The 15,392-nt window shown below is 55.4% G+C and overlaps 1 protein-coding gene across 4 annotated transcripts in view; it reads right to left on the bottom strand.

The window, feature by feature from the left end:
• The window catches only part of MSI2 (musashi RNA binding protein 2), a 424,197-nt gene that overhangs the window by 139,293 nt on the left and 269,512 nt on the right, over positions 1-15,392 (bottom strand). For all 4 annotated transcript variants that reach the window (XM_004707028.3, XM_045299348.1, XM_045299347.1 and 1 more), the window contains exon 5: positions 3,259-3,307. In XM_004707028.3, coding sequence (XP_004707085.1) covers positions 3,259-3,307 — 49 coding nt within the window. The remainder of the gene's footprint in view (positions 1-3,258; positions 3,308-15,392) is intronic.

The following is a 15,392-nucleotide window of genomic DNA, read 5'->3' on the forward strand; positions in this document are numbered from 1 at the left end:
GGCAGTGCCCTGCAAACTGTGCCCACTTGGGATGGGCTCCTGACACACCTGTGTCCGGCCACCTAGGGTTCAGGCCTGGTTACTGCTCTCCCGTTGTCATCTTAAAACTCTTGCACATTAACAAGAGATTGTTGCTGCTATTGCTGTCAAGATGGGGGCCCGGTGGCTCAATGGTTGTGCGTTGGGCTGCTGACCGCATGGTCAGCAGTTCAAAGCCACCAGCTTCTCCCTGGGAGAAAGACCAGGTTTTCTATTGCCGTGAAGAGTGAGGGTCACCCTCTTGGGCCTGCTGCCTTCGGTGCCCCTGCCCGGCCCCTGTGCCACTTCTTCTTTTCCACTCAGTCCAGCGGCCCCCACCCCACACCTCTCTCTTCTCTGCAAAGCACAAATACCTGATGCCACCGTTTCCCACCCAATCCTCAATTCCCCATTTGGAGGACGCAGTAGACAGATGCATGAGAAATTGCATTATCAGGCACATTCGGGAAGACACCCCCTCCTGCAAGCCCCCTCCACCCCCCACTTGGCTCCTTCCGCTCTGTACGTTGCCTGCCTTCTCTAAACAGGAGAGACCGACAGCCAGCACTGGAAACTGCTTCTAATCACAGGTGACAGCAGGAAGGTAAACAACACAAAGAACATCTAAATGCAAGGAAACACTGCTCCCTCTCTGCTTCCCTCCCAGGGACACCCAGGCAGGGCTTCCTGATCCCCACCCCCAAGCTCCACTCATCCTCCTCCTGGGACTGGGAACCCCCGAAACCCATGAGTTTCTGGGGCACCTCGGACTCTACTCTCTCTGGAGGGTTTCGACATGCACCCCATCTTCCTCAAGTCTACTGATTCTTTGAGGGGACGTGACTGAAAGTGAAGGTTCCCGTGCCCAAGAAGAGTACAGACTGAAACACCCCACACTTCCTCTCAAGGAGTCCACAGAACCCCGACAAGTTCCAGTTTAAAAACAGGGATGGACGAATATGGATGGGCACAGAAGGAAATGCAAAGGACGGCACATGGCCTTCCCACCCCCCACCCCCCGCCAACAGCAAGGAGTCACCAAGGCACCTCCAAATCTCTGCCCACCAGTTACATGCTCGGGCTAACTGACAGGCTGCTGGTACAAACCCCCTGGTGCCCCTGGACACAGACCCAGCGAGCTACTTCTGCTAAACAAAAAGCCAAACTAGCGGCCCTGCAGGCAATTCCAACTCACAGTCACCCTACAAGACAGAAGACCACTGGCCGGTGCCTTTCCAAAGCTGTACGTGGGGGCACCCCAAAAAACCGGAAATGTGCTGACCGGAGCAGAGCTTTCTTAGTACATGTTTTCCCCCCTTTGGTGAACATCGAGCCACTCACTCTGAGTTAGTGCACCCAGTGGCATCACCTGGGAAGGCTCTCTCTGGTCACAGTCGTAAAAGCAGTTCTGCTCAAACCTCGTTTTTTTGTGATGGCCGATTTAGGAGAACAGCGTGCGGCTCTGAAATGTTGTTTCCTGATTGGGAAAATTGCCACAGAAACTGGTGTGATGTTGAACACAGCTTACAAGGACAGAGCTATGGGGAAAACGCAAGTGTCCGAGTGGTTTTCTCGTTTCCAAAAGAGGTGAAATGCCGAGTGAAGACAAACCTCGACGAGGGGCCATTGAAGAGACGGGGAGTTATCTGGACTATCTAGGAGCTTGGCTCAGCGAATTTTATGGAAAGATTTGGGAATGAGAAGGACCACTGTGAACTTTGTGCCTCGGGTTCTGACTGACCAGGAAAAGGCGTATCTGCTGGAGACAGGCCGTGCTTTGAAAGAACAGGTCCAAAGGGCCCAGACTTTTTTCCCAAGGTCATTACTGGTGCCAAGACATGGTGCTGTTCTTACGACCCCATAAGCAAACATCAATCAAGCCAGTGGAAGACGGCATCATCACCTTGCCAAAAAAAAACCCCAACAAGTGAGATCAAAGTTCAAGATCAAGAATCAAAGATCAAGCTCATTTGTTTTTTGATGTGAGGGGGATAGCGCATTTGGAGCTTATTCCATCGGGTCAGACTGTTAATCAAGCTTTCTATTTAGAGGTTCTGAAGAAAAATGTGTAACAAGTATGAAGCAAAAAGGCATGGCTTGTGGCAGAAGGGACCCGCTTTTGCCCCCATGACACTGCACCTGCTCACGCAGCCGTCTCAGTGAGCCCATTTTTGACAACAAACCAGCATGCCTCTCTCGCCCCACACACCTTACTTACCTGACCTCGCTCTGTGTGACTTATTTTTGTTTGCGCAAATGAAAAGGGACATGAAAGGACAGCGATTTGGCAATGTAGAAGAGGCGAAGAAAAAAACGGGGGAGGTGCTGTCAGCTGTCCAATCAGATGCGTTTAGAAGATGTTTCCAAGAATGGAATCACAGATTGGACGAATGTATCAAGTGCCATGGAGAAAACTTTGGAGGTGAAAGGTTGTTTTGTTAAAAAAAAAAATTAATTAAGTGCATAGCTTTTTGGGGGGGAAATCTGTTTTTTGGGGGGTACCCCCTTGTATAATCATGATGAAAGCACATTGCCACATCTTTCTCCTTGGACTAGCTGGGGTTCATGTCACCACCCTGTTGGCTAGTGTGGTGGCTGTTGTGAGGGACCAGCGACTCGGTTACAATGCCTGGCGACCCCTCGCGACAAAGCCTGGCACTGCCCATTGTTGCAGCCGCCGTGGCCATCCATGTCCTTGAGGGCCTTTGTCCCCCTCGCTGCCCCTCCACTTGACCAAACAAGAGTGCTTGACTGCTGTGCCAGCCAGGGACAGTGTACGGGGCAGGGATGCACTGTCACACACCCGGGTCTCCACACGAGCGGGCACCCTGCAGCGGCAGCCATCTCCGTGCACTGTGCACAAACCTACAACAAGGCTCCCCTTGAGTTGTTCATTCTTCAAATGGACAGCATGCTTCTAAAGCCACCTCCTTCCAGGCCAATGGAGAACGCCGCCGAGTAACTGCTATGCATAGTTCCCACCTGGATCACTTAGCGCAGGACTAAGAGGGGCAGAATTAGAACGGTAGAGCTGATGCATGCTAGGCGGGGCTGCGACACAGAAACGGTATTCCTTGTCTGACATACGGATTCCTTGTGCCTCATGGCCCTCTGTGAACACAGATCTCCAGCACATGACCACCCCGACCCCAGGACACTGGCGGACATGACGCGTTCGAGCTGTCTTTGAGCAACTATGACAGGGGCGGGGAGAGAGCCTGCTGGCTCTGGAGCTCTTACCTCTGTGCCTGTTGGTCGTCTTATCAAACATCAGCATCGCGTCCTCTACCTGCAAAACAAACACAGAACAGGGGCTGCTTCAGTCATCCGAAAAACCTGTGCACAACACTGTCTGCAGGTGTGGGTGTGCTGGGGGGGGGGGTTGTCTCTGTGATGGAAGCAAAATGGCTTAATTGGAAAATACAAAAAGGTCCAGACATCACCTTTATTTCTGCCTAGCGTAACCACAGCCATCAAGCTGATGCTGACTCGGAGGGCCCTGCAGGGGGTTTCTGAGGCTGTAACTCTTTAGGGGTCCGGGCAGCCCCATGCTCTGAAGGGACAGCCGGAGAGGGGGTTTGACCTGCCACCCCACTGGTGAGCAGCCCATTGCTTCCTCTAGAGTGCCACCAGGGCCCTTTTAGATGTCAGGAAGCTCACACTGGAGGAGCGGGGCTGGGCCCCCACTCTCCCCCCTCATCTCTCTCTAGGACCCCATCCTTCATCTGGGGGGACAGCTTCATTGTGGATGCTTGTCCTCACCAACCAACTAACCTCTTGGGGAGAGTACCAGGAACGGCCAGGTGAGCAGCCTGGTCTTGTGCCCAAGGTTAGCCATTCAAATACAAGCCACTCCACATCGTTAGGGAAGCACAAAGCCACCCCCAAGGGGCTCTGGGCTCCGAGAGATTGGCGTGGGGCCGTGTGGCTGGGGAGGACCCGACACCGTTCATGTGAGCGCAAAGGCTCACAGGGGAGCCCGAGGGCCTGCTCTACGCCAGCGAGAGGAGGGATCGGAAGCTGTTCGTGCCTCACTCCTCCCAGACTCCTGCCTCAGACGGAGAGGGCGGAGGGCGAGGAGCCGCACAAACATTCGCTTCCAAATGGGACCTCCAGACAAATCGAATCTGTTTTTCTCGATGCCTTCAAATCTAGCAGGGAGAGAGGCAAAGTCGAGGTGAAAACAGAAGGTGGGTGAGGTGGGGGCTGGGGGCGGGCAAGCCAGATGTAAACCTCGAAGGGACTGGCAGGGCTTAAAAATCCCTTCTTGAGTCAAGCCCCCCCACCCTTGTTGCTAAGCAACCGAGACTGAACAAGCAGGCTCCTGGGGCTGGCCCCTTCTGGCCCCCACTTCGGAAGTCAGTCCTGGGGGAGAAAATGACCTTGCATGGTGTCTGCTCCACCGGCGGGCAGCTGCCCCAGCTTCCCCGGCACCAGGGTACCAGGAGATGATCTGGCCCAGGGCTTCTTCAGCAGACCCCTCCCTGGGTGCCTGTTCTGGACAAACAGCAGCTTGCCGGGCATGAAGAGCCCCCACCCCAAGCCCCTGCTGGGGCCACACGCACAACAGCCGCTTGCTGGAGAAACTGCCAGAAGATCAACGGGTCTGTTTGCACACAGAGTAGTCACACTTGAGCATATGGAATCCCAGGCACAGACCCTGGGATTCAGTAAGAGTGGGCGTGCCTGGGGGCGTGTGGGTAGCGGGGTGAAGCTGCTGGGTGTCGTACAGGTAAACGCGGCATCTGTTTCAGGCCCCTCGCCAGATTTTCTTAGATGTTTGCCAAGTGCTTAGTTTGAGCCGAAAATGCCCATCAGCGAGGGAAATAACCCCCCCCCACACACACACACACACACCCGTGTTGGCCATGTTTGGGCACGGCAAAGCAGCTCCCCTTAGGACACACACATTCTGGGTGGAAGAGGCCTGTTTTCAAAAGCCTACCCCACCCCACCCCGACCCCCACCCCGTTTGGCAGTGCGCCTGCCCCTTGCTCCCCCTTCCGGGCGCGGCCCTCATCCCGGCCCTCGTCCCACCGTGGTGAGCGTCGGCCGGGGAAGACGTGTGGATGTTTTTAGGGCACCCGCTGTTGTGGTGGCTACAACCCTTTCCAGTGCAGTCTCGCTGGACAATGGGACTCGCGCTCAACAGACAGAGGGCCAGGCGGAGGGAGCATCCCTTGAACACGTGACAAAATAAAACCTCTAAGAAGTGACTAGGGAGGAAAGGGGGGATCAATATGGACATGTCCCAGCACTTGGGGTGGGGGTGGGGTTGAGGGTGGGGATGGGACTTTTCAGCAGTTGCAAAAGACGCATTCATTCAGAGCCACCGTCAGCGCCATGGGCATCTGGCAGGACAGCAAGCGCTGAAACCAGAAGAATCTGAGTAAACGAAGAGGGAGTCGGACGGAAAACGGCCTCACGGACGGACGGCTTGTTTCTCACGGTTCTACGTGAACCCGACACAAGAGGCCTGTGTGAACCTCTCGGGTGCGGGGAGAGAAGAGGCGCAGTCAAGGTAACTGGCATTCCACCCCGGCAAACTGATACCTCTCTCTCTCTCTCTCATGTACACACACACACACACACACACACACACACACACACAGCCCAGCTCACTGGCTGGGCAGTCATGAAATGCATGTGAGCTAGGCCAAGGTCAAGGAGGCTTGGTGACACACACATTAGAACCCTTGGCTACTACCCAAAAGGTGGGTGGTTCACACCCACTCCCTGTGGGGGTCTCCTGGAGAAAGACTGGCATTGAGTTTCCATCATGGCTTATAGTCCTGGGGGCAGGTCTGCTCTGCCGCACGGGGTCACTGTGAGTTAGAATCTGTGCAGAGACTCCCCCCGCCCCACCCCAGCTGTACCAAGGCATCACCCAGGGTCTGGGAAGAACCCACAGAGTGACCGGAGCTGGACACAGGTTTTTGCAGGCCTCAGGTTGTCAATGGCTGCCACGCTGATTTCCGACCCTTGTTTGCAGATTCGAAGAACATGCTGTGGGGTTTTCAAGGCTGTACTCTTTCAGAAACAGACCACCAAGATGCCTCTGGGTGGGTCTGAACTGCCAACCTTTTGGTTAGAAGTCAGGGCCTCACCCTTGTGCCACCCAGGGACTCCAGGAAGCACCATGAGCCCTTAGGAAACGTATTCTCCAGGTCTCCGATGGATGCACATATGAGACCGACTATTCAGAAGTCTGGATAATTACTTAGGTCTCAAACAATATGAGGTAGATAGGCCACATTCACTACCTCACATCTCCCCATTCGCTTGACGTCACCACCTTCGCTCCCAAGAGACAGCGTCTATTTCCCAACCACTGGAATCTGGACTTGGCTGGCTATGGCCACTGGAGTGGAGAGAGGAGGGTGCCCATGCGGGCCTGGCCAGGAGAGGAACACAGGTTTGTGAGTTTCTCGTGTCCCCTCTTGCACCTTGGCCACCACCGGGAGAAAGACGTGCCCAGGCTAGAGAAACACAGGGCAGAGGCACGTTGGCCACTAGTCAACTCCGAACACGTGAGCCCAGAACCACTCGAGGTGGCACAAACACTGATGATATGCTCCCGAGGTACCATTGCCCTTTGTTACACAGCGCTCTTCTGGGGAGAGGTAACTGGTACACAGTCCTGTTCCTGGCTCACCATCTCTTAGATCATGTACATTCTCAAATAATACTGGGCATGAACCAAAGCAAGAGGTGGGGTGGAAGCCGGGAGAGTGCTGAGGGGCCCCTGCACTCTCAGTTTCACATGCTAAATGGAACATGGTCTCAGGGTGTGGAGGGGGTGCTCCTGCAAGGCTACAAGGCAGAGGTGCTGGAAGCGCCAAGAGAAGTTGGCAACACGGTCGGTCCTCACTCAATGAGCACCGGGAAGATCAGCAATAATTAGCACTCAAGTCAGTGGGTGATGCCTCTCTAATCCTAATTCATTTAATGAATGAGCGAACTCTCTCTAGAGTGCGTCAAAAGATTTATTGGGAGCCAGGCATTCTTGCCTGGGTGATTTCAGAAGTCGTCAGATGGGGTTGCCTGCAACCAGAGCTGAGACAGAAGCCAGCACAGGCCACATGCTGGCCGAACAGAAGACAATAACATCTCGATGGACGGACATGGGGATCAAGTGAGGCCAAAAATTCTGCCCGGCCAGTTGCTTGGCCAAAGGGTGGAATTCCAGAATGCACCCGTAGACCGCTGCACAACACCGTGCTCGTGGTAAACCACTGAAACGGAACAGGCGCTGCCGGTGGTGACTTGGCCAGAGCTGGGAGGCAGAGCTTCACCCTGGAGGAGGAAGAGCTGAGTTCCCCTCCCAGGTCCGTCCAACTTCAGCATCTCACCGAGGACAAGCGACCTTCTTTCTCTGTCCCTCATTTCCCATTTGCCGCTGTCCGAGATGCCAGCGAGGCTCCATCGGAGACGCCTCCGTCCGTCAGCCTTGCACGCCAAGATGGGCCGCAGAAGCTGCTGGGGCAGCATCTGGAAGCACCATCCCACCGGCTCCTGGTCCTTCACAAGCTGTCCCGAGGAAGTTCCCGAGCCTTGCTGTGGCCACAACGTGCCCCTGGAAATTTCCTACCCGCTGGAGGGATACCAAGCATACGGGGAACAGAGAAGCCAAGTGCATTTCCCAAGAGCCTAAAGGATCTGTCAGATACAGAGGGAGGGGGAGGGGAAATCGAGGAGCCCCGCTCTTCACACTCCTCCGGAACAAACGCCCTTGCCTTTCTCTCTTCTTGCTCCCACACAATCGCTTGCCGTGTTGGTGTAAATAAACACCCAAGCAATGCCATGGCACTACAGCATGCAGAGCCTGACAGGCCTCGTGATGCTCAATACATTCCCGGAGCACTAGAGGCGGAGTGGGGATTCCCACGCCGTCATGACACGCACCGCTCTGCAGTGTCTCCCAGCCAACAGCACATAAACCAGGCCTGCACCCACTGTCACCCTTGGTATGGGGTCCCTGGTGGCACACACGATTAAGTGCTGGACCACTCACTAAGGGACTGGCTGTCCAAACCCTGCCAAGAGGGGACTCTGCAGACAGGACGGAGATCTGTTTCTAAAAGGTCATTGCCTTGACATTCCTCTGGCACCCTCAGTCACCGATTGCAACTGCCGTGATGTCCTAAGGTTTACTGAGAAGGCTTTTCAGCGTGATCGAGAGCGGCCTTGCACAAAGTGAGGTTGGTCTCTCTTGAGACACTGCCCACACGGAAGGACGGAGGAGCAGCCGCAGGCTGGACAAGCCCCTGGGCTCACACTAGATTCCAGATCAGTGGTTTCCAGCCTTGGCTGTTCACAAGAATCACCCAAAGAGCTTTTAAAATACCCGGTGCCATCGCCACACCCCAGACCCATGACATCAGCTCCTCTGGAGGTGGGGGGTCCAGTAGCGAGTTCCTTAAAGTTCACCAGTGCTTCCGGGGCACAGCCAAGGCCTGAGAGCCACTGCTCTACATGGCTGAGCATCTCTGCCTGACTGGAGCCTTAATCACAGTGTGTGTGTGTGTGTGTGTGTGTGTGTGTGTGTGTGTGTGTGTGTGTGTAATAAAACGGGCATTAATTGGGCCTCTGGCTGCCTGGAAACGGGATGTCAACCCCTCGCCAAAAACCAGGATCCACAGGCTCCCTGCTGAATGCCTTTCTTGCAGCTGCCTCAACCTCGATGCAAACAGCACAGCCAACGTTCCATCCTGGAAGGAGCTCAGAAGGGCCAGAAAGGGAACACAGGATGTTCTCTTGGGCGGTACCTTACAAAGCCCCAGCAAAACCATGAATCCCCCCCACCCTACCCCACCACCATATTACTATCCCTTGGCTCCTCACACAATCCCAGGAGACAGGGAGACTACTCATTCTCTGAGCCTTGGTTTGGTTGACTCGCTGGTTGTCCCAGAGCTGGCCAGGCCTGGGCCCAGGTTTTATAAACCCAAGCCTCACAGAGTCTCTCCATCCCTTCCAAAGGGATGCCAGCTTCCCTTGATGCCCCCCAGGGCTGCCAGGTACCCTTCTCCTTCTTGCCCACAGTCCGATGGTGCTGGTTTGCATCTAGCTGGCACTGTAATAGCCACCTTTGCTGACCGGAGACGGAAAGGAATAAAGACTTGGATTTGTTTCTCAGGAACTCCTCATCAGGAACCCCGTGGGGAGAGGTATGCACTCAACTCAGCTGCTAACGGAAAGATGGTCTGCTGAAGCCCGTCCTGCAGTCCTGGGGGAGCAAACCCCGGCCACGTGCCCCCCTAAAGGGTACAGCTGAGCAAACACACCCTGTGGGGCAGCTCTACCCATTCCCACGAGGTCGCGAGGTATCAGAGGCAACCTGCGGCACTAGCACCATCAACCTCATCGTAGGAGACCTGCGGGCCTTCCCATGGCCAGACGATGCCATCCCTGCAGGCAGGAAGCTTTCTTTACCAGTCGGCTCTTCCCTAGCTTGAAATATGTTTTGTGGGGGAGGGCCATGCAATCTCCCGACTTCATCTAATCAAGGAGCCACACTGTGCTTCTCGGACACAGCAGCTGCAACAAGGAGCTCAAACCGAGGAGCCCCTGTGAGGCTGGCACAGGGCTGGCCGCAGTTTCCTTCTGTGGTGCACAAGGGTCGCCATGAGTCGTGCCCACTGGAGGGCACCTGACAGCTACAGCAATGATGACAACAAGATACCCCTGGGAGGCTCTACAGAGACGGCCTGAGAGAGAGGAAGCATGAGGGTGTCGGGGACTCTTCCTTTCAGGAGGCTGGATCCCAAAGCCCCAGTGTCTCCCTGCTTGTCCGTGGTCCCAGAGCAGGAACTGGCGAGGGGTCCTAAGACTCAATCCAGGGCACAGCCCACGAGAGCGTCCACACTGAGTGTGAGCACGCTCCAAGTGTTGGGTGTGCTTTCCTTCTAGAATGTTCAGAAGGTGAAGGTGGTGGCTACAAGTGCCTAATGCACTGGACGCCGTAACCAATACGGGCGCACTCGGCACCCTCCTTCCCGACAGTCCTCTTGGAAAGCACGCAGGTACACACACACACATCACATGGGCGCCACCCCCCCACCCTACCCCCCACACGCACACATCAGGAGCCACTTCCATGCTATGTGTCTTCCCACTACAAAGGGCCACCCTGAGACAGGCCGCACAGACATAAAGAACCCAGATGCCCTTGGGAGCCAGTCCCAAGAGGCCCTTGCTACAAACGGGGTGTGGGCAGCAGAGCTGGGTGGGGGCTCCCACTGGCTGTGTCAAAGTTGCATTGAGCAGTACAGGCAGAGCCCCGAGCTGCAGCAGCCCCTTGGCGCCTGGAGGATGGGGCAGGGGACTCCCTCTGGGGGTATTGGAGCTAGGGCCGGGGAAGGAAGGGAAAATTGGGGGGGCGGTGGAAGAGGGGCTTGGAGACGGCTAGTGCGTCGTGTTTCAGGAGAAGCAGTTGGTTCTGGCAGGCTCGACAGCTGCCACACGGAAACGGCATCTGGGCTAACGGCCTCTTGTGTGAGGCCCCTTCAGTGGTGGCTGCTGAGCCCTGGGAGTGTAGGCCCTTCCAAGCCAGGGCGGGTCATGTGTCTGCATGCATGAGTGCATGCGCTCCTGGGGGGTGGGGGTGAGCCAGGCAGGCTGCCTAATGTCCCCTGCCCCCAGCCTCTCCCCATCAGGCCTCACCCACCGTGAAGAAAGGCCCAAACCTGCCAGCTCCGGAGGAGACAGGCGAATCATTAGTGAGGCACTGATGTGCCGTAACACTCTTGCATTCCCATTAAACAAATACTAAACTGCTAATTGCCAAAATAGATCTCCACGACTCTGACCCAACCGGGGAGGGTTTATAATTACCAAGTGTGAAAATGCGCAGCCTGTAAATAGCCACCTCATCTGTCCTAATACGGGCTGATATTGATGGGCATGAAATAAACATCAGGACCAAATGGAAAACTCATCCCCATCTCCAGTGGCCAAGGCAATCTTGGATGTGACAGGCGTAGCTGCAGCCCAGTGCTGGGGGACGGAGGGGGGGTGGTTGGGCAGGGGGGCAGGGGGTGGAGCAGGGCGCTTTGCAGGCTGGCCAACTCCATCCCCCTGGGCCATGAAGCTCCTCTTTCTGGCGCATGGAGAAGCAGCAGCTTGATGATGGACGTGCTCGGCACCACCTGAGGGCCTACCATGACCCCTGGGGGGCAGAGCTCCAAAGAGCTCCACCCCAACCCTGACAGACTGGCTGGTGAGCATGGAGATGGGGTGGGGTGAGGTGGGAGTGGGGAGGCCCCACACAGGTTCATTAGTGCGCGCGCGCACGTGCCAAATAAACTCACTGCCATCCAGTTGATGCTGCCCCTCGGTGACCCTCTTGGACAGGGTAGAACTGCCCCTGTGAGTTTCCGAGACTTCGACTCTTGAAGGAAGTAGAAAGCTTTGGAGCAGTTGGTGGTTTTGAACTGCTGACCTCTCGGTTAGCAGCCCAGTGCATAACCACTATGCCACCAGGGCTCCTGTAGAACTGGTTGCCAAAGGGTTTCCAATGGCTACCTTTTTTGGAAGTTGGTCACCAGCACCTGTGTTCAAGGCACCTCTTAAAGTTCACTCACTGGCATGGAGCCGATGCTGACTCACAGCGACTAGGAAGAGAGTAGAATGGTTCCTGTGAGTTTCCTAGCCTGTAACTCTTTTTTATTTATTTATTTTAAGCAAAAGGAAATACATTTATTGGAGTCCATACTGGAAACCCTAGAGGGGCCCAGCACACCCTACTGTGTAGGGATGCCCAACAAAAGGTCACAGCATTCACTGTACCCCCATGTCCCAGAGGGACTCCCCTTAAGCCGAGTCCAAAGCCCCGGGGCTGCTGCCTAGACTGTAACTCTTTATGGGAGTATAAAGCCCAGTCTTTCTCCTGAGGAGTGCTGGTGGTTGGACCTGCTGACCTGGTAGTTAGTAGCCCAGCACTGGACCAAGATGCCACCTTGTCCACTAAGCCAGCACACGTTAGGTCACAGCAGTGTGTTGATTCTGCCTTGTGTGTGTGTCACTGTGGGCCTGCGCTCTATGGGATTGCCCACGCGGCCATTCAGAAGTTGATCAGCAGGCCTCTCTGTGTGCCAGGCCTCTGGGTCACTTTGAACCATTGAGCTTTCTTTTTGGGTTGGTAACAAGAGCTTATCCATTTAGAATTTGAGTTTGGATTGACCCTCAATCTTTTTGATCCCTCCACGCCACTGGGACCCTGGGGAGGGGTGAAGGGATGAGCCAAAGGTCACAGGGACCATCCCCCAGGCCCTCTCTCTATACCAGCCTTTGCAGGCACCAGCCTGTGATTCTGGAAAACCCAGGCTGGGAGGGACTGTCCGCCGCGGGAGGAGAGGCCATTCCACCGTCTCAGGATCACAGACTGGAGAGTTCCTTAGAAGCACTGCCCCACTTCCCACCCAGCATAGCTCGGGACCCCTCATCCAAGGCTCTTCTGAACACTTCCTGGAGCTTCCAAGACTCCCTGAGTCTCAGCCCCTCCTTCGGGCTGTCAGAGGTTGGGAATAGCCACTCCCTGGGATCCACTCTGTGCTCGTTCAGCACCACCATGCACGATTGATTCTATGCACGCTTTCTGATGGTGTCGGCCCGGAATCGGACACCATGGACGCAGCCCTCCCCACAAGGTTCCTAAGCCTTTCATGCTGTTGGAGGTTCCTGCTCCTTCCTCTTCCCAGGTGGGTTGAGAGGCAGTTCCTCCTGCTCCTTCGTCCCCAGAGTCACCCTCAGGAACCCAAGGTCTGAGACCCCTCCCCGAGGGTTGTTGCCCTCCAGCCCTGGCCCACAGACTTGCCTAAAGTCACCACAATGAAGGCAGGCCGATTCGGAAAGGAATGCTTCCTGGCGACTGCTGAAGTTCCGCAGCATCTTCGGAAGATTGGCTGACCAAACTCTGCTGACCAGGGGGCTTGGAAAGCCGTGTCTTGCTCGGAGCAAGGAGATCATAAACCCTGTGAGCTGAAAAGGGCCAGGAGGGTAGGAGTACAACCCACCCACTCATTTTCCAGAAGGACAGACTGGCTCTATGTGGGTGGACTCAGGAAGAGCCCAAGGGTGGTGTCAAAGGCCCTGGGGTGGTCCCACGTGGCCCAGGTTCACACCCTATGGGTGTACCAGCATGAGCAGGGCTTCCAGGGCAGCCAGGCCCTGTCTGTCTGTAAAAGAGGTGATGGAAGCGGTCGGCCTAGGAGACCACTGGACAGTGGTAAAGGGCTTCCCTAGCTCCTAGCCCCCTCATTACCAGTGCACACCCAGCTCCTAGCACCCACAGACGCGCCAGAAACAGCTGCTCAAAGAGAGCTGGCGTCTACCACCTGAGATGCGACACGTGACTAGAGTGTGTGGGGGGCGCAATGACAGATGCTACCACACATTGCAGCGGCGTGCAATCCATCGGGAGAGGTGCGGCTTTACCTTGTGGCGTCCCTTGCTGTACGGACTGCGTTGCAAGGGCCTGCGTACAAAGAAATCGTATTTGGAAAACGCCGGGGGAATTGGATACACAGACTGGCACATCCTAGAATGGAAAGCTGGGAAAAACAATACACACACACAACCCCACAACAAAATGCCACAAACCCAACCCTGTTGCTGGCAAGTCAGTTCTGACTCCCAGTGACCCTGTTGGTCAGAGCTGAACTGCCCGCCGCCCGGTTTCCAAGGCTGTGACCTTCGGAAGCCGATGGCCACCGGCTCCCTTCCCAGGAGTGCTGCTGGGCTCTGAACGGAATTCTACTCACAGCACAAAGAAATGAACTAGTGATGTCCAGCAGCGGGGATGGGTCGCAAGGCAATTCTGCTGAGCGAGAAAACAGCCCACCTCCCCAGGTCACCGTGGGCAATTCCACGTTGATGACGTTCTGAAGTGAGAGAAGGGTGGTGGCGGGGAAGAGACGGGGCAGGGCTGGGAGACCCTGGAGGGGTGATGTGAGGAGGGAGGGGCGGAGGGAGGGCGGCTGTCTACTAGGACGGTGGGGGCGGCTGCACGGATCTCCACGAGACAAAATGACCAAGAAGGGCCCGTGCACATGCACCCCCGTGCTGGCCAGGGTGGTGCAGCACCAGCACGCCTGCCTGCTCAACCATGCGCCGTGGCAGGGCAGACACTACCTACCATGGTGGGACGCTAGGAGGACTTCTTAGCATGCTGCCACTTCCGTGAGTCCTCCACTATTTAAAAAGAGACATTTTTAATCATCAAAGAAAAACCCGCTAGGCCACTCATTATTTCAAGAAACCCTGTGGTAGTTCAGTCTATAGTTCAAACAGTGATGCCCTCATGCCTCTAGCTTTGGATCTAGTAAGCCCAGGGATGGTGTGGAGGGAAAGTACCTGTGTGTTTCCTATGGCAGTGGTCTACGAGGAAATCTTCGTTGTACATGAGCCGCTGTGTTGAGAGCCCCGCCACCCCACTCCCTTAGCCTTCCCAGGTCCTCAGGAAGTATGCTGTTTAGCTCTGCACCCCCAGACCACCCACCAGAACAACACAACAGAAGTAAGTGCTCAAGGCGAGCATGCCGATTGGGTTTCAGAACAGTTCCCTGGGAACACACACACACACACACACACACACACCAAGTTCACACAGAAAGACAGTATCAAATCCGGTGGTTTCCAATTGTTCTTATTGGTAAGCCATCAACGTTTCCTTTCCATCTAACCCTTGACACTAGATCTTAGTGTTTTGAAAGATCTCCTGCAAGAAAGGCACTTGGGTGGTGCAGAAACACATTCATCCAAATTGCCAGTCAGGGATTTTGACAGCATGATGGCTTTTGACCAGGGGCAGAGTGAGTTGGGGCTCTCTTTCCAAAGCAAGTCCCCCAGTAAGCACTGTACTGCTAACTGCAAGGTCAGTGGTTCAAACCCACCAGCAGCTCCAAGGCAGAAACATGAATCGTCTGTTCCCATCAAGACTGACAAGACCTCAGAAGCCCTCTCTTGGGTCTCTGAGCCTGTGGATGCTGTTGCTGCAAAGCCAGCATCCCTGGCATTTAGTTTGGCCTTCATGATGTTGGGGGCGGGGGCAACCCCAACGACTGACTGATAGGCTTTTTGAAGTCGGGGAGCCAGCTTGAGGCCGTGGCATGCCTTCTGTGGACCTCTGGGCGGGACACCTCTGGCCTGCTCATTACATCCACATCATGATGCAGATATGTGCACACGGGCAGGTGCTGGCAGAATCACCCCCCACACACACACACACACCCCACCCCTCTGCCTCCCCAGGCCAAGCCCCTCCCTGAGCGAAGAAGGAAGGGAGAGAGAAAAATCGCCCCCTTAAAACAAAAACAAACAACTAAAAGTACCAATTCAAGCCGCTTCAAGACCCAACAGGCATGCGTTTCTCT

Source organism: Echinops telfairi, unplaced genomic scaffold (assembly GCF_000313985.2).
Source record: "Echinops telfairi isolate 266 unplaced genomic scaffold, ASM31398v2 ScPeMD7_7458;HRSCAF=8496, whole genome shotgun sequence".
NCBI lineage: Eukaryota > Metazoa > Chordata > Mammalia > Afrosoricida > Tenrecidae > Echinops > Echinops telfairi.